Source organism: Cyprinus carpio, chromosome A6, assembly GCF_018340385.1.
Source record: "Cyprinus carpio isolate SPL01 chromosome A6, ASM1834038v1, whole genome shotgun sequence".
Lineage (NCBI taxonomy): Eukaryota > Metazoa > Chordata > Actinopteri > Cypriniformes > Cyprinidae > Cyprinus > Cyprinus carpio.
Genome location: NC_056577.1, coordinates 20,118,107 through 20,137,179, shown reverse-complemented (window position 1 = coordinate 20,137,179; position 19,073 = coordinate 20,118,107). Strand labels below are relative to the sequence as shown.

At 34.1% G+C, this 19,073-nt stretch overlaps 1 protein-coding gene across 4 annotated transcripts in view; it reads left to right on the top strand.

Annotated features, from left to right (window-relative positions):
* The window catches only part of LOC109106633 (cAMP-specific 3',5'-cyclic phosphodiesterase 4B-like), a 130,506-nt gene that overhangs the window by 79,121 nt on the left and 32,312 nt on the right, over positions 1–19,073 (top strand). For 3 of the 4 annotated variants that reach the window (XM_042758343.1, XM_042758344.1, XM_042758345.1), the window contains 4 exons: positions 12,356–12,550; positions 13,633–13,669; positions 13,768–13,838; positions 15,262–15,311. In XM_042758343.1, coding sequence (XP_042614277.1) covers positions 12,356–12,550; positions 13,633–13,669; positions 13,768–13,838; positions 15,262–15,311 — 353 coding nt within the window. Of the gene's footprint in view, positions 1–4,640; positions 4,822–12,355; positions 12,551–13,632; positions 13,670–13,767; positions 13,839–15,261; positions 15,312–19,073 lie in introns of those variants that run through there. The other variant, XM_042758346.1, reaches the window with a different exon arrangement.

Here is a 19,073-nt window from a genome sequence, read left to right as displayed (position 1 = left end):
CATTGTATGTATTATTTTAAGGTGGTTCTATTGATAAGTGCTCACACAGATTTTGTTCAGAAGTTCCTGTTTATTCATGTTTACAGTGGGAGGAAATTAGTGAGAGTCTAATCCTGTCAATAACAGATTTGGAGAAATTGGGCACTTGCTCAATGAGAGTTGATAAATACAATAATCACCACAACTCCATCAATTAATGCCTTGTCAAGTAAAAAGCTGAAACAAATCCATCAAGGCATTTTAATTTTTAAACCGTTGCTTCTGGCCAAGATACAAGTCAAGTCCATAATACATGCTAAATGACTAAATGTAATCCATAATAACACTTCCTCAAGTAAAAATGTCCATCCCTAGTTGTCGTCCCACATTAAAATCCACTGCCATATTTGTTTAGAACTGTTTTGGGCTGTCTTCACTTGTGAATGGTGGTCAGTGCATAATTCAGCTGAGATAACTTTTTCACTGAAGAAAGCAATAATATGAAAAGAGGACTCGTATGTTAGCCAGAAGCAACACATGCAGCCTTTTGCTTTACAAGACATTAATTGATGGACTGAAGTTGTGTGGATTACTTGTGGATTATTGTGATGCTTCAGTCAGCTTTTTGAACTTCTGACGGCACCCATTCACTTCAATAAATTTCTCCAAATATGTTCAGATGAAGAAACCAACTATCTATATCTTGAGGGTGATCTTAAATATTAAGCAAATTTTCAATTGTGGGTCAATTATGCTTTTAACTATATATCTGAGATATTTTGGGCACAAGAATCAAAAGCAACCATACAATATATCCCAAATACTGTTTCATATTGGTCATGATTCCCAGTCAGTGCCGCTCTTTGTATTTTGAGAGATTAGACTATTAATTTAGGTCATAAATTGATTAAGTCTGTGCATCAGTAATGAATCATTTGACATCATATGATATCACAGATATCATATTGAGACTCACAAACTCAGTTTGTTAAAATGCATTTAACTTACCTACTTTGATGTGACTTGATATAGATTTTAAGGCTATAACTATACTTCATAAAGAAAGAGTAATACTTCCATAAAAAAGAAACTTTAAATCCAAATATTGTTGACACCCTTATACATGTTTTCTGTTCCACAGTTCCTGTAGACTGCTTGAGGTGAAATTATAATCAAGGATAATTTGTAATCAGTTTACTTGTGCACCAATCAACCCCAGACACCGTCAGAGAAATGACATTAGAACTGAGAGCTGGTGTGCTGCTGTCCTCTCTTTGTCTCCCATCTGTCAGTGCTTCTCAGGTATCAGGGTGTCAATTATGGAGGTTAGTTGTAAGTACCGGCTCAAAGTAACCTAGTAGGTGAAGTCTGCTTAGTGATTCTGGACTGTTCTGATTCTCCTTAACCTGCTTGTAGAAATAGACGGTTAGTCAGCCTTCTGCTGCTGTTCATGCTGCCAGAGATGAGTGTCTTAGTGGGGTAGTTCAAACAAAAATTAACATTGTCAACATTTACTCATTCTCAAGTTGTTCTAAACCTGTATGAGTTTCTTTCTTCTGTTGAACACAACAGAAAACACTTTAACGAATGTTGGTAACCAAACAGATGACAGTAAGACGAGAGACAAAAAAGCTACAGAAGTCAATGGCTATTGTAAACTGTTTGGTTACTTACATTCTTTAAAGTGTTTTCTTTTGTGTTTAACTGAAAAAAAAAGAAACTCTTTCGGTTTTAGAACAAGTGAAGGGAGAGTAAATAGTACATTTTCATCTTTAGGTGAACTATGCCCCATTACATCTGTTGGATTAAATACAATATGTTATTTTAGTAATAATCAATTGTCAATTATATTAATGATCAATTACCTAACATAATCTGCAATACATCAAAATAAGTGCACAAGCTTACACTTCACACTTTATTATGTTATGGTTAATGTGTGAGAAATGTGTAAAGTGGGATTTTCTTATATATTTGAAGATGTAAAAAATATAAATGTTAATATTATGCTCTTGATATGATCTTAAATTTGGTTAAACATTTGAAAGACTTTGACTTAATTAAAGTAGACGGTTTTGATATTTTCTTGTGTGCCAAGTGATGAGAAAATGGCATAATTCATTGTAAATATCCTTTGTAAACATATATAATTTACAAAGAAGTATGCCATTTTCTACTTATATATGTTTGTCATTCTACAGTTACATGCAATGTTTGTTACATTGTTTAGTAAGTTAAATTTCAAAGAATGGGAGTTTTCATTTATTTAGATTCATTAAATGTAAAATACTGTAATAAGGGGCAGTATAGATCAAAATATTTTAAGAGGATTGCAGAAGCAATATTACTCAATATGAGTCATCAGTTTGAAGTTTGATCTGTTAATTCATTAATATTACTTAGTTGCTTATTATCTCTTCATAATTAAGTTAAAATAGCTCAAATTATCATAAAAGACTCAGCAGGCAAGGTATTCATTACATTTAAATTAAGACTTACTTGAGTCTTGATTTTCTTTATTTGTAAAGTTCTGCCATCTAGTGGGCAGTACAGTTTTGTCAGCATTAGTAGTATAGCATTCTAGGTTTCTGTGCACTAAAAACCCTTGAGCCCTTAACAGCCATGTCATTTTGGATGATTTTATAAAAAAAAATAAAAAAAATCATTAAAATAATTAAATTGATGACATTAAATACGAAAGCATATTAAATAACACATTTAAATTAGACTCATTTTGATGAATGACGTTTAATTGTTTCGTTTCGACAGGCAGTTTTGTTAAATTTTTTCACACTGAGTCAGCTCTGAATTCCCACTGTTTGACTCAGTCTTTTTTTCCCTATTATCATCAGTTTTAAGGCAGACAGATCTTCCCATGCACTGCCATTGTCTCCTCTGCTCCTCTGCTCAGCTCAGACTTCACACTTATAAATTGTTATGTCTTGTGTCAAAGTTTACTCTTTTTAGCTTCACGTGTCCCTTCATTTCCTCTCAGCAAACTCATGGACGAGTGAGCAACTTAGCATTGCACACAACGACGATCTTTAAAGGAATTGTATATGATGACTAAAGATCACATGAGATTTTCAAGGAACTCTTTAATCATGCAGCACGTCATCACACATAAAACAGTGACTTGTAAAGTAGGAAAGACTCGTAAGGGGGAATGATTGGAATGTTTTGTGATCCTATAATGCAAAACACACTTCTTCTCATTGATGAGAAGAATATTTCCTGGAGTGGATTTCTCTTTTCTTTTGGACTGTGTTTTACTATGCGTTACAAAACTCAATGTGCTTCATGTTCCACATGCTCATAAAAAAAAAATATAAATTTAAATTTTATAAAATATAATTGCATACAGTGTTGTTTCAGTTGTATCTTTATTTTCAGTAAAAAATAAATAAATAAAGCAGCGGTCTGTCAATCTATACTTGATGCTCTACTCACTTGCATTTATATGCATGTGAGGTAAAAACAAGACTAGAAACACAAGCTCATGCAGTTTTGTCTTCCGCTGTATACCAAAGTTCGGATTTGATAACCTCTGACCCGTGAATTCACTGAGACATTTGACCAATAGAGGTTGTAAGTATCTAAGTGTTTTGTTTCCGGTGATTGCAGCTTAAGAAACTTAACAATCAGTACATACAGTACATACAGACATACATAAATAATAATAATAAATCTAAAATACAAAAATAAATTTACCTTTAACTCTGTCTGAACCGAAGTTTATTAAATCTGTTAGCTGTCAGTCAAACCATTATGCGAATAGGCATATACGTAGTACAGACAGAACATACTAAATAATAAACAAAATTCTGATGCAATTAGCTGATAATTATTTGAATATTTTTGACTAAAATCAGTCGTTTTAGTGAATTTAGGCATCACAACATTATAATGTTCAATACACAGATTTTTATAATTTATTTTTTAATAATTACATTTAACAGTATTATTAGTATTATTAAATCTATTAAGATTTTTACAAATTAACTTTAAGTGGGCAAAGGTTAATAAAATGTAAAAAAAAGTGGACATGAATATGCCATTATCGACATACCAATATATATATATATATATATATATATATATATATTTTTTTTTTTTTTTTTTTTTAATGTCTGTTTCTCTATAGTTTATGCTTTAGCAATAATTATTAGTAATATAATTAGGTCAATACATACAAATTGCAGTGTAGTAAGTAACCCTCAGTGCTCCCACACAGTATTGGATGTACTTTGTGGTAAGTTCCTTGTCATTATAGCTCAGAAGTATCACCACAGTTCATCACTGAATTAGACAGCGTTTCATTTCAGAAGACGCAAATAACCCAAACTATTTTTACACTTCTTCAGAAGTATCCCTACCATGATTTGAGGCATTCAGAAAAAGATAAAACATATGAACAACCCTTCTGGAATGTTGTTTGTTCATCATTAAATCAGAACATGTGTTTTTTATTTTATTTATTTATTTATTTTTTTGTCTACAAATGCCATTTAGGAATGAAACTTCTCATTTGTTCAGACATTCCGACTCCTTGCTGAGAGCTCCGCTCCGGGTTTCATATGCGGCCGTGTTCTCTCTCAAAGAGCTGAGTTGAGTGGTAGCACAGCTGGACTTCAAAAGGAAGTGGCCATGCGGTGAAGTTGAGCTCTGTGGGAGGGCACTAAGTGTTAGGGGAGACTTGCAGGGGAGACGCTACTAGAGCGCGCTAACCAGCACAGCGGTGTGTCTCAGGGCCATGCTCCGCAGGTCACCCTGCCACAGAGGCAGGGTTCACTTTGACTTCAGTGAGGAGGTAGTGAAGAGGCTGCACACCACCACTTTAAGGTTAGAACTAACCTCTTTTTCTCTCTCTGTTATGTCTCAGACTCTGTCTGGTTCACATGCTTCCACACACTCTCTCTTCCTATCTATTTTTTTTCTGCTGGCTTATGTATGCAATTGCTGCAGCTACACATCCAAAGTACTACTTTAAATATGGGCCACGCTTTGTCCATCTCTCAGCCTGTCTATGTCATGAATTTCTGTCCCTTTCTTCAGGACCCTTGTCACACAGCGATCAGATGCCATGTCCTGTGCCATATCTTTTCTCATGAACCAGATCTTCATCTATAGTATCACTTTCTGTACTTTTTCTTATTCTCCCCCATTTTTCTGGGCTTATTTTTGAGTTCCTTGTGATGAATTGTTGTTTTTCAAGCAGTTTGTGAATGTTTGTAAGTAAACTGAGCTCTGTGTTTATATAAGAGTCAAATTGTTCACAGCTGTTGTACATTTTCCATCAGGTTATTGTGTGTATGCACTGGACCGCACGTTATACGCACTCTTTGCACCTCTACTGTAATTTCAAACCTGAGACCTGTTCTTGCTTAACTTTGTTTAGGTAAACATTACCACAGCTTTAGCTCAATTCCGATCTAAAATAAGCTTCCCGAATGATAACATTTTGCCCTAATTGGGCAGAAGATTGGTTTTAAGTACCCTTTCATGAGATGTTTGGAAATGGGTTTTGCATAGAAATCACTATTTTATTTTATTATTTTCAGTTCAGTGTTAATTTAGTATAATGGAAATACGTTTATGCTGTTATACTATTATACAATAATATACTATTACAGTTTTTTTTTATATTTTGAACTCTTTTTTTATTTTTATATTTTCCATTTTTATTTTAGGGTAAGGTTTCAGGATATATATATTTGTCATTTTGTTTATAAATTATTATTTCAGTTTTAATTTTAGTTATTTTAGTACATCAAGCTTAGCTAAATAAAAATAAGACGTGGCCTTTGCAACTTGCTGAAATAAAATAAACAGGTTATATATATAATTTTATTTTACTTTAGTTCATGCTTATTTCAAGTTATGCACTTTTAAATGGTCTTATTTTTTATATAATAACCTTGATTCAGTCATTCCGTAAACGTTCAGTGTTCAAACTTTTAATCAGTTCTGCTATTTGTTACATGCTTCAGTTTTTCCTTGTGTACTGTATGAGTGCACTGTTTCTTCAGTTATGAATATATCTTTGTGTCAATCTGTAATGCATGTTTATGTAAACTCTAATTGTCAAACAAATGAATCAATGAGTTTGTGAACATCTGTGTTTACACACAGCCTGCTCTGACGTCCGTCATTGGAGACCGTGTCCAAATGCCAACAAAGATAATCTCCACGTTTGGTGGATTTGTGGTATTAGGCAGAAATGTGTGGCTTGAAACTGGGCTTTTTGAGATACTTTTGCCTTTTAAGTGTTCAGTACAAAGATTTTGAACTGAACACTTCAAATATACTCATGCATATACAATATACAAAACATGTTACCGTATAAAATTATTTATAAATGATCTGACATTTACAAATGACTTTGTTTGGTTTAAACTTGTGTATTCTGGTTGATTAAGTCATATTAAATCGCTGTTAGTTTAATAAAAAATAAATTAAAAAAATGACAAACTTGTTGTAATGTATTTACTATGTCATACCTTTAATGTTACAGTATGTCTGTGTGGTTAATGATCTGAACATACTGTACAGGTTAGAAAAAAGCAAATATAAATTTGACAAGGCACCAGCAATTGCTCCAGGGGTGTTTCTCCTGCGATTGTCTACTAAAGTTGGCACAAACAAACATTCTCTTGCATACCAACTGATTTCTTCAAAACAACCACGTCATCTCAAATTATCCCCAGAGTTAGGCATCTGTTTGTTCTGAAATATGTCATGGAAAAACAGCATTCTGCATTTTTGAGTCTAATAGACAGCCATTTAAAGCAGTGTCCACAGCCTTGAATATTCTCAGAGACCGGATCATATGAACTTCCCTCCTCTGTCTTTGAGTTTCTGATGCCAGAGTAGAATCCATTGCAACTTGCCTTAGAAGTCTCTTCTTCCCCACAAACATGTGAGCAAATCCAGCATTACAAAAGATCTACATTGTGATGTCTGATAATGTAGTAATTTAGTTGCTCATATGTTACAGTGAATTCCATTTTGTAATTTTGTCAAACAGTTCCAGTAACAGACAGAGGAACTGAAAATGTATGTGAGGCAGAGAGACCTTTATGATTTGAAACCCATTATAATTTCTCATTGTATAAAGATAGACGATTGTTAGAGTGGAGGCGAAAACACTTAAAGCAAAGTAGACAAGAAAAGGATGTCTTTTGGAGCTGCTCTACGTAAACTATTTTTGTGTTGTATGTGCTACCAGACTGTGACTCAACAGCAGTCACAGGATACTTAGATGCTTACTGGAATCAACATCATCTCCTTTTTGTTTTATGGTGAGAATATAAACACTAAACATCTTTATTCTACTTAATCACTGAAAAACATTTTCATTAGCTTAAATCCATGTGATTATTCTGTCGCTGTGCAATTATTAAAAATCAAAACAAGTGAGGCAATCATGAACAAAAATGTCAGATCTTAACTTTAAAACAAGAGGATCTTTGATGAAAATGGTCAACTCTGATGTCAAGTATTATTGAGCTCAAAATTGTTGATGAGTAGTGTCGTTATAGTTGACTAAATCTAGAACTATTAAAAATAGTTATTTCAGTATCGCAATAAAGCTGCAATAAAATATATTTATTTAAATAACTCTAAATTATACTAAAATTAAAAATGTTTTCCTGGCAACGAAGTACTAAGTACTAAAATTACTAATACTAAAACTAAACTAAAAATTAATTAAAAAAACAAACAAACAAAAGCTCATAACAAAACTTAAGTTGAAAGTAAAAATTGCAAATATAAAATCAAAGTATATAAATAATATAATACTAATGTAATAGTATATAAATAATATTAAAATAACACGGCCATAGAGCGATAATGGAGAAGCTTTGGAGTATTTTGTGTCCTTTAGTCTCTTTTTGATTGTTCTTTGAGGCAGTCTATATGCTTGTGTTCTCCTAAACATAGACAGAATTAGCATTTAGCAGATATTTAGTTCTGATTTAAATATTACAATCTATTCTTTCTCTTCTTGGAAACAACTCAAATATATTTATGGCTCATCCTGCACTGTAGATTTTTGTCCAATCAGATGCCCTCTAGAATTAGAACATCCCTCCCCCAGAGCCTACCAAGAAGTAGCAAATCATGGTTAATGGTTGTGATGCAAATGAAGTTGGCAAATGCCTAAACTTCACATCATAAATCATCACATCATAGAAAACTGCACTCATCAGTGGATTTCATGGGGTCTTTAAGTTGTGAGATGTTAATTTGGCCGTGTTACAAATTTGGCCATTTTACAAGTGCTTAACTTGTTGTACTTAACTTATGATTGTTAATTTCCTGTTAATGTAAAGCTACTATCACACTTTACATGAACTCTGTAATTACAGTGTCATGGGAATCAGAGGTACTGGTTACAGCTGAGGTCAGAGGCTTTTTTTTCAGTCTTGACCTCTCTAGGGAGCTCAAATGACCCAGAGTGTATTCTGCTTTAGACACGAAAGCTACTTTATAAAAATGCCTGTCAGTCTGACATTGAAAATTTGTTACAAAGAATATCCATTTACCCTTGTGCGCTCCTCATTTGAGAGTCACACTCATGGTCTTCACAGTCAAAAGTGACCGGACACCTGAAATGTAATTTTTTTTTTCTTCAGTAAAATCAATCTAATACATTTTTGTTCAATAATATTTTTTTCTTTTGAGAACATTTCATGGTACTAAATAATATTTATGCAATAATAATGATCTTTTTTCCCATTGAAAATAGTACAACATTTTTTTCCCTAATTTTTTAAAATTATTTTTCAATTAATGCAGTATTTCAGATTAAAATAGAGACTAGGCCTTTGAAATCCAATTTCTTAAGGCAGAATAGCACCTCCTGGTGAGAGCAAAAAAAGAAAAACCTGTAATTTCATGGTGTGACCACTAGATTCCTGTATAGGACGCTATAGAGAGGCTTGTGAATTCCCTAATTGTTTTTATACATAATTGTTTACTTTTATTAGGTTGTGGATTTAAATATATATTAAGGCATTCTCAAAGACTACTTTTTGTCAAGATTTATATTTTTTGTTGTTTTAAATGTTGATTTGAAGTGTAGTTTTTTTTTTTCATTATTATTACTACATTCAAACCTGAACATAGAAAGCACTTTGTTACACAAAACATTAACATTCTATGAAAATGAAACAAAAATGAACAGGGATGATTTATCAGAGCTTCATCCTTCTGGGTCTGATCTGATTTTAACCTCTTATTTCAGTCTTCTGACTCATTTTGGCAATATGGTTATAGCCATACCAAATTATTTGAGTATGTATAATTCTGTATGTGTGTGTCTGGGAGTGTGTGTGAGTAAGTGTGTGTGAGTGGATGTATCCGTTTTACACTCTTGATGTTTAAGAGTGTAACCCCTTCCTTGCTGTCCACTTTTTTACTGTATTGTAGTCAAATTATTGATTTTATTTTGCATAGTTGCATTGCTACAGTCACATCAGTTCATAGGTGTGTATGTGTGTGTACAAGTGTGTGTGTGAGTTGGTGTGTTGATTTTGCACTCTAGATGTTTTAGAGTTTCACCCCTTCATTGCTGTGCAATTTTTTTCTGCATTGTGGGGTATTTGTAGAACGTACACATAAAAATGTTCCGTATTTTCAAATTTTTTCCCAATTCCCATTCATTTCCTATGGTCTGTCATTTTTGACCGAAGACCATGAGTGTGACTATTTTTTTACGACCACTTAGCTTTTTCGAATCATGCCCTCAATATTTTTTTTGTGTTCACATACCAAGCCACATAAAAGTCACCAAGTTGCGTACACTTCTGGTGAAGCTACGATTTTTAGAAATTCAGAAATGACCGAAGACCGCACAAGGGTTAAAGGATACTTAATAAAAAAAGTGCAATAAGAAATGCCACTCTGTGAATCATTTTCACAGTGAAAAAAACACAACTGCCAGTCAGTCAGTTTCCGTGCAAGTGTTTTTTCTAGCTTTGCATCAACTGATTAGGTTCAGTATTTGATGTTGAGTCAATGGCGGGTTTTGCTTTATATCATAAAGCCTTCTATACAGTGGAATTAATGATCAAGCAGGCTGAATGTACTGCATATCGTAGGGACAGAAATCACCAAAGTGTAAACCTGTTTCACAGAGTTTTTTGTAAGCAGTGTTGTTTACTGACTTGTCACGCCCTTCCTGGATGTTCACACTTAAGCAGTGTAACATAAGCAGTAAAGAACTAAGTTGTGTTATAACTATTTAATATTAATGAGTGTTATTAAAGACAATAATCAGTGTAGTAACAAAGAAATCACTTTATTTTCTGTATAGAGGCGCAGCAGCAGAAATGTTGCTGCTTCACTTACGTGTTGCTGGTGCATGCAGAGAGAAACGAGCATTGCGGACACATCAGAAAATCTCTTGTGGTTTTCCTTTTTCGTAGTGCAGTGTCTAGTGCAGTCATATCTGACTGATGATCTCATTTATCAAATAAGCATTTTGGTTTATTCTTTTCAGTTGTATTGTACTTTTGTGTAACAATAACAACAATATTGATAAAAAACTAAGTAGCATCTGAGGAAACTCAAGCATACTGTACTTCATAATGCATGACAAGAAACAACTGCAACTTAAACAAGAAGAACAAATACCAAAATGGGACAAGCTACACTGCAAACAGAAATACATATACAAAAGAAGGCACATACGGTGGCGAGAGAGCTCAACGCACTGCAAATGAAAAAGCACATGCAAATAGAAAAAAACCCCTGCAAATTAAGGAAACATCTTCATCAATTTAACAAAACACACGCACTGCAAATACTCACAACACAACCAAATATAATTGGTAATTGCACATTTCTTAATTTGAAGGTGTTTTTTAATTTGCAGCACATTGAGCTTTCTCGGCCATCGTAAACACAAGATAGAAACATTTGCAAAAAATGACGGATGAACTGATTGTAATCACAAGACAGAGGCAGAATACATAAACACTTCAATAGGACCAAGTAAACAGATGCTTTTATAACTGAGTTTTGAAGATGAAATTTCACAGAGATGCCATGGTCAGGGAATTCCAGTGTCTAGAGGCTGTGGTGCTTTGTCGATTTATTGTCCAGGAGGACAATCTAAACTTCTGAAATTACATACCTAGAGTATAAACCAGTTGTACAGGCTGTTATTTAAATATGTTATTTCCCAACAATTATCCATAAATTCAGATCCCATTTGTATCAAAACCTGGGTTAACATTCTTATTTACATATTTGAGGTGTCAGTGTTATTAACTGATTAAACACAGCACACAACCTGTTTATATTAACTGTTTTTCGCTCTTGCACATCACTTGCACTTATTCCTGACTGTACGATCTAATTTGTCTTGAATACATTTTCTCAGACCATGACTGCAAGAAATGTGCTTACCCTTTTTAAAAAATACAAGTGTGAAACATTCCTTTGCTGGGTTTAAAAAGGCGATAAACTGGGGTTAAGTGCAGTGTGAAAAGCACAAATGCTGTTGAAAATGCTGTTGATGGTTGTTGTTAGTGGCCGGCCAACAGGAAAAGGAGGCACAATAGGAGGATGTTGATTTAGTTTTAGCTGCTGGTTGTCAGACGCCGGACCTCTGCGTTGATCAGGACATTCAGCAACATCTCCATAACTCTCATTATCATTAGAGAAATATTCTAATAGCATTATCAAATTCATGCATGTACAGTATGTGTGGTGTGTGTGTTGTAGTCAATTTCCGTTTGTCAACAACAGCAAAACAAGGAACTGTTTTTCAATGGTTCTCCTATTCCCTAGTTTACTTCAAAACTTTTTTTTTTTTACTTTGAGACTCTCCAGTGTTTGGAGCAACAGTGAAAGGTCACCAAACCTCTGGCGCTCTGAGCGTAAAGACCATCGCTACTTCCTCTGAAATCACAAGCACATCTGAAACGAACTCAAGCGCCTTTTGAAACTGTTTATTTGACTTGAACGTAATGTGTTTCCCCTGCTTCTGTTCTTTTTGATGTGGGCTGAGACCATCTCCACTATGTTTCCTTATGGTTTGGAAAGATGAGAAGTGCTTCCGCCCCATGTGCTGGGAATCTTTGAGACTTTCCAGAGCTCTCCGGTCCCAGAGGACAGCTTGTGTATTTCTCCAGAAATTTACACTAAGCCATACATAACTTTGAATCTTAAGGATTGCCAAGGTGGATCAGTATTGACTTGTTTTTGGTTTCGAATGAACAGTCTTAGTCATCAGTAAGAGAAAAGTGTGTCAAGTAGTAGAGATAATATTGTGTATGTTAAAATGACAGCATTCCGAAACAATTAAACAGATGTATGTGTTCTTACCTAAATTTTAATGTTTTTTTTTTTTTTCTGTTTGCAGTTTTGATGTGGAAAATGGGCCGTCTGCAAGCTGTAGTCCTTTGGACCCCCAGGCCTCACCAGGTTCTGGCCTGGTTCTGCACGCAAACTTTCCCAGCCACAATCAGCGGCGAGAGTCCTTCCTCTACCGCTCAGACAGTGACTATGACCTCTCACCTAAGTCAATGTCTCGAAATTCTTCTATCGTCTCAGAACTGTAAGTAAAGTTGGTTTTTGTTGTTGTTTTAAATGTGTTAAGAGCTACCTTTTATGTATTGAACCTGTTGAAAACAACATCTTAAACCAGCCTAAAAGGGTTTGCTGGGCTTGTCTTCCAAACTGAACTGGTTTGCAGGCTCCTAGAGATGTTATATCAGCCAAGACCAGCAAACACTCATAGGCTGGTTTAAGCTTTTTTTAAGGGAACAACTGCATAAAACACTTTTTCTTTTGTACTTTTTCAAATAATAATTACTGAATCATCTTCACTAATGAGTCTTGGAAGCCACTGTAATTTATTTGTCACCATAACTAAACCATCCAGCATCTAGTAATCTGAGGACTGTTTAATATCCCTCTTTTTTCATCAACACTAATATTTCTGTTTCCAAACATTTCTGCGGGGTAAAGGTGGAGGCGGGGCTGATTAGTGGAGTTGATTTATGCGCTACTGCTTACGGCAGTGAGATTTGCATGCCAGAACATATCTCAATCAAGGCCTTATTTCTCAAGCCTTCTGGCAGCTACTGGCTGGAATTATACAAGAATGCATTTTCCAGAGAGTTAGATGCCAAATATCTGTTGAACCCTGAGGAATGTGTTGGATTGTTCTTGGAAACCCATTTTTTTGGTGCCATTTATGGCCCTGATAGTGAAAGGAACCTCATCTGACAATTGAGTCTGATGAGTGAAATATTACTGACTGAAACTAGATATTTACCATGACAAAATGCAAGACGGGAATTTAGCAAGACCGTATAAGAGTTTGCTAAGCCATCTGGTTGTTGGTTAGTGATGTCAGACGGAAAAGGAAAGTCATTTCAGAAAAAGAACCAGTCTTCTTTCCTGGATTAAAATTAACCAATGCATTATTCACAATGAGATCAAGAACATCTATTTAAAAAAAAAAAAAAAAAAAAAAATATATATATATATATATATATATATATATATATATATATATATATATATATATATATATAGGCTCAGTTTTGTTTTCATGTTGACTTTAAATGATAGTGTTTGCTTTGTTTGAGTGTCGACTTCTCTAGATGTTAATGTATTCTTACTTGATTACAGGCATGGGGATGACATGATAGTCACACCTTTTGCTCAGGTAAAAACATCAGTGTCATGTTTCTTTAAGGATTGCATTTCAGATGGACATGTGCTTGGTTTACCTCCCAGTTTTTTTATATTTCTGTCTTTTTCTAGGTTCTAGCAAGCCTTCGAAGTGTCAGAAACAACTTTACTGTCTTGACCAACGTTCAGTGCGCATCTAATAAGTGAGTATTATTGTAAACAGAATCTATATCTTTATCCAAATAGTCTTAATCCAATAGTCCATTCAAATACACTAAATTCAAACTTTTTTGTCTTTGAAAAATAGCAGATTTTTAAAGGATTGTTTTTTTTTTTTCGAAAATAATAATTAAATCTGTTCTGTTGATTACAGAAAAGTTTGCAAAATATTTTTGACTTGTCCCACAGTTAAAAAAGATTGGCTTACAATTAGTGTCTACTGGACAAGGCATTGCAATGTAATACAAATTCAAAATTAAAATACATATATTAGACATTACACCACAAAACTTTATACATGTTTACATGAGACTTGTGTAATAGAATTTCTTACTGTCCTTAAGAATAAAATCGCAGAAAGTTAAATCCGATCTTTTATCTCCTTTGACAATATATAAAGCTACCAAACCTTGTCACTTTCACATGATACATGCAATGAAACCAGAGAGGAATATGATGGAAGTTAACTAGCCACAAAATACTGTTTACATGAACCAAACTCCACCAACATGGATTACATCAGTAGCACAGACCAAATAAAAGCTTAGAACAGTTTTCTTAATGCTGCTAAAAGTCTTAAAAGCTCAAATAACACACTTGTATTGTATGAAGTGATTAATATAAGTTAAGCTTTATAAAATGTAGTTATATTAGTGTTAATTTAATGAAAAATATTTATAGTTATTATTATTTATATTTTTTAAATACAAATTAAATGTATATAGCCTTTTTATTTATTTATCTTTTTGACAGTCCATTCTGTTGTTTGTAAGAGCAACCACAAGAGGGGAGTCTTTCCAATCATTTGTTTTATGGACTCGGCCACCCATGCACACTGACATTTCACTAGAGCCATTTTCCACTTAACATGTCACCAGTTTTCAAGATTTCAAATCCTAGTCAAAAATCAGTTGTCTATGGAGAAGATTTCCACATGCCCGGAAATTCCATTTTTCCACCTGAGCCATGAGGTAAATGTGGAAAAACGTGTTTACTTGCTGTTATTTATGGAAGAACTATTTCGCCCTTCCAAATAACCATGAACCTACGTCAGGGCAATTATACCGCACTGTTAGAGGCTTTTATTGGGCTCTTCACTAGTCTGTACAAGAGCAACCCAGTTCAGATGAACTTGCAAAAATTCTAAGGAGGTATTTGTGGAAAAGAGGACACAGAAAAAAAAATATTGCAAAATGTACAGGCTTGAAAAGAGCTTCGTTCATTCTTCTTTAATGTGGAAATATGCTCTGTGCTTTGACATTATGCATCCTGTTACAGTTAAAGATGATGCAAAAGAATGGCACGCAGAAGTGTTTGAATTGCAGGGGTTTCCTGCTTGTGTCGTAATTGTTTGTTTGTATTTATTCAGCTGCATTTTCAGTAATTCTTCAACATTTCCTTTTGCAGGAGGTCCCCTGTGTCCAACCAGCCCCCCATCACCAGAGTGTGCCTACCTGGTAAGTCCTATAACTTAACACCTGTATAAATGTATTGAAAATAGAGTCCATTCAATCAACAATTACCCTCGCACACCTGTAGGAAATCAATAGTTGCATAGGATAAAAGACCAAAAACAGCTCAAACATCAAAACAAAAAAGAACGAATCCTGCAAACTATCCCTTCTTGTAAATGTATCAAAAATAGATGTATTCACAACGTTTCGATCCTGTGACCTTCATCAGGCATACACGACCCTGATGAAAGTCATAGGGATGAAACATTGTGAATTCATTTATTTTTGATGCATTTGCAAGTAGGGAAGTGTGCAGGATTTATTCCTTTTTCCTTTGAAAATGGGGTCCAAAATCATAGACCACTAGTTAAAATCCTTATACTTGGCTTTTTTTAAACTTATTTAAAGGAATATTAAAACGCCTTAGTGATGGATTTGTTTCAGCTTTTCGCTTCACAAGATGTTAATTGATAGACTTTTTCAATGTTTCAAAATTCTAAAAAAAATTATTTGTTTTCTGGGTTAAACGTGTCAAATCCTAGATATTTAGTATTTTCTCTTTAGATTAAAGGCATTTCCCATGCTATTAAAAATTACTACATCTTAAAGATCATGCGTTTGTGTGTGTGCCTGTAAACACGTTTTGTTGTGCTGTCTTTAAGTTTATTTTTAATGATAGAGAGACCTCTTGCCATGCTACGTGACTGCCCACGCCGTTGCCCTCTTGTATCCCTCATCATCACTCATCTCCTCCGCAGCTTCTGCTGATTGGCCCGGCAGTGTTGAAATGTTTAGTAGACTCACATACACACACATTCAAGCACGGTGCCCATATTAGTGGCTGTTTTGTCTAGTTGCACAGAACGTGTTAGACTATAGGAAAAGGCCATGGGTGCTACGTGTTGGTCTCTCACATGCATGCACACCTGCCAAATATAATAACACAACGGACAACAGGCCTACCTCAGCAGAAGGCTTTGTATAATGGGTGGGAAAATACCTCATAGCTCACTCTCTGTCCTTGAGGATGGCTCCCAGTGTGATATCAGAGAACACAGAACTCAGAGATTTCAGAAAAACTGTAATCTATGCTAACTAAACAGATCAAGGCCATTCACTGGAGCCTCTATTATACAGCCCAAACTGTTTTCTTAGAAATGTCAAGAAAACCTTGGCGGGGTGAGGTCTTTTCTGAAGAATAATAAAAGAGAGAGTGTTCACATTTAGAGAAGAAATAGAAGAAAGAGCGTTCATAAAAATGCAATCTTCAGCAGGTTCTGTTTAATAAAATGCAAGAATATTATGCAATTGACTGTATTCTTGTAACACAACCTTATGTATTAAATCATAACTCAAAAGCTATGAAACAAAATTAGCTTTGACAAAAGTTTGTGTAAGAGTACTGTATACTGTAAAAAGTATTTTTTGTCTTGTTTTTCTGTAAAATATCTAAACATTTTTAAATCAGGATACCCTACTTTACCCCATTGACGTGTATTTTTTCTTAAGTATAACATTATACTGTAAAACAAATCAATAAATAAATAAAACAGAAAAGAAAATATTTTTTGCAGTGTAAAAAAGTAATAAGATTAATAATAAGTCCTGATCACATTTTCTCTCCTCTACTATCTGTATAAATAAAAATAGCAAAAAGATTCAAAATAAAAAAAATGTTTAGTAACTTCAGAGAGCACTCTGGGGGGACATTTGTGTCATAGAAAGAAAAATATGCTCGAAAATGTATAGAAAAGGTCAAACTGTTAGTACAAAAACTATAGATTGCTGATATTTGACCTGTATACCCTTACGAAAAAGAAGTTTATTCAAGTGTGCTATTAGTATACTTCTTTTAAACTAAAAATAGGAAAGTATGCTTTTAGTTTACTTTTTATGTACTTCTCAGAAATGGGCTTTATGTACTTCTCAGAAATATACTTAAAATGACATTTAAGTATACTTGACTTATACTTACAAAAAGTCTAAATATACTTGAACTTTACTTAAGTATACTTAATAAAATAAACTTGAAGTATACTACTTTTTTTTTGGTGTGGTTTGTTTTGTTTGGTGTATTTAGTTTGGTTGATTCACAGTTGAAACAATATGTTTCTAGGAAAGATGGAAAAATCAAATAGAGTGGAAGAGAAGGGATATAGAATACTGTCTCTGTGTGTATCATTTATGTTCTCGTTCCAGTAGGAAAAATAAAGGGGACATGAGTTCAACTCCATGTAACACTGTGTAGATTCAGTAAAAGGCTGAAAATGCACTTGTAACATCAATAATGAACGTCAATAATCAGGCCATACTGCATTAAGTCTGGCCCACCGCAAAAGTGTAAATGGTTAAATCTTCAGTGCGTAATGTGGAAGAAAAGTGGAAAGTGGCATTCTACTGAAGCTAAGAGAATGAGAAATGCAGTCAGTGTGAGTTCCTGTCAGGTGCGGTTGGTTGTGATTGACGTCAGTCAGCTCGAATGCGGCTTTGTTGACTTCCTCTTAAACCAGTTGGACTGAGATTCACTTCCTGATTCTCTTCAGGCTTGATCGGTCTCTGATAAGTTCCTGCTATTATGCTGCCAGTTGAGTAAAACGTCATACATACTCACTTCTTAGTAAGCTGTTCTTTTTTAATTATGTTGAAAATATGCAATAGTCATGCACAAACAATGCAAAAAACCCTGCCATTGCAAAAGCATAGATACTTTCTCTTTTCCAAAATGTAGTGCGCTGCCCACAGAGATATATTTTAAGGGATCAAAATTGCTGTGAGGTTGATGTGAGGTTGTTCTAAATTAGGCTTCCTCCTAAAACACCTTGTTTAGCAAAATTCAAAGACAGCATCATACAGTATGTATTTTTAACAGATAAGGCAATCCTAAAAATGCATTGTAATGAGCAAAGTATATAAAAAAAGATTCAATATAAAAAAGTAGTGAAAAACAAAAATAAGAAAAAAAAAAAAAAATTATTTATTTTTGTATTTATTTATTTATTTACAATTTTTTGTGCTAAAAGTGCTATCAATGTTTTTATCATATATTTCATTAGCTGATAAAAATTGCTCTGAAAGTGATTCCAACAATATCGTTCCATTGTGTCATTATTATTATAGCCTTGGTGTGGACTACCCTTTTCTCATAGAATTTAAACGACTAATTCTTTATAATTATTGTTATAGTTATTATCCTTGGTGTGAATGGGCCTTTAGCATAGCAACATGCTAATGTCAAACTCCATTGAAATTAATACAGAGTCTGACTTTTTGTGGCTTTTTGTTCCTTCCTGTGTAGAAAGTTCCAAATAGCTTCTATGACTGTTAGAGGCAGTTCACACGGATCGTGTTTTATCATTTCTCTGCCCTGCTTCTATGTAAACATGAAGTAGATAGAGGTGTTAGCGTTCACACCTCTCATCTTATCTTGCATCTTGTAAAAAACATCATAGTAAAAAAGGAATTCAACTTAAAAAGTTGATCTTACAAGGTTTTATTTTAACTCCACTGCCCTGTGTCTTGTGTTTTTAAACACAAAAACGTGTCCTTTGAATCACCTTTTAGAAAGCAGCAAGGCAGTTGACTACATTTTGGAACAGAGAAAGTGTCTGTTTTGCAATGAAAAGGCTGTCTAGTTTTTATTTATTTATGTTTTTAAATGCAGATAGAGGGACTAATCTGAAAGATAACAATGACAGTAATCTCCCATTCACAATGTAATCCCCCAATGCATGCAGACCTGTAGTGATGTAACCATATCCGAGACAA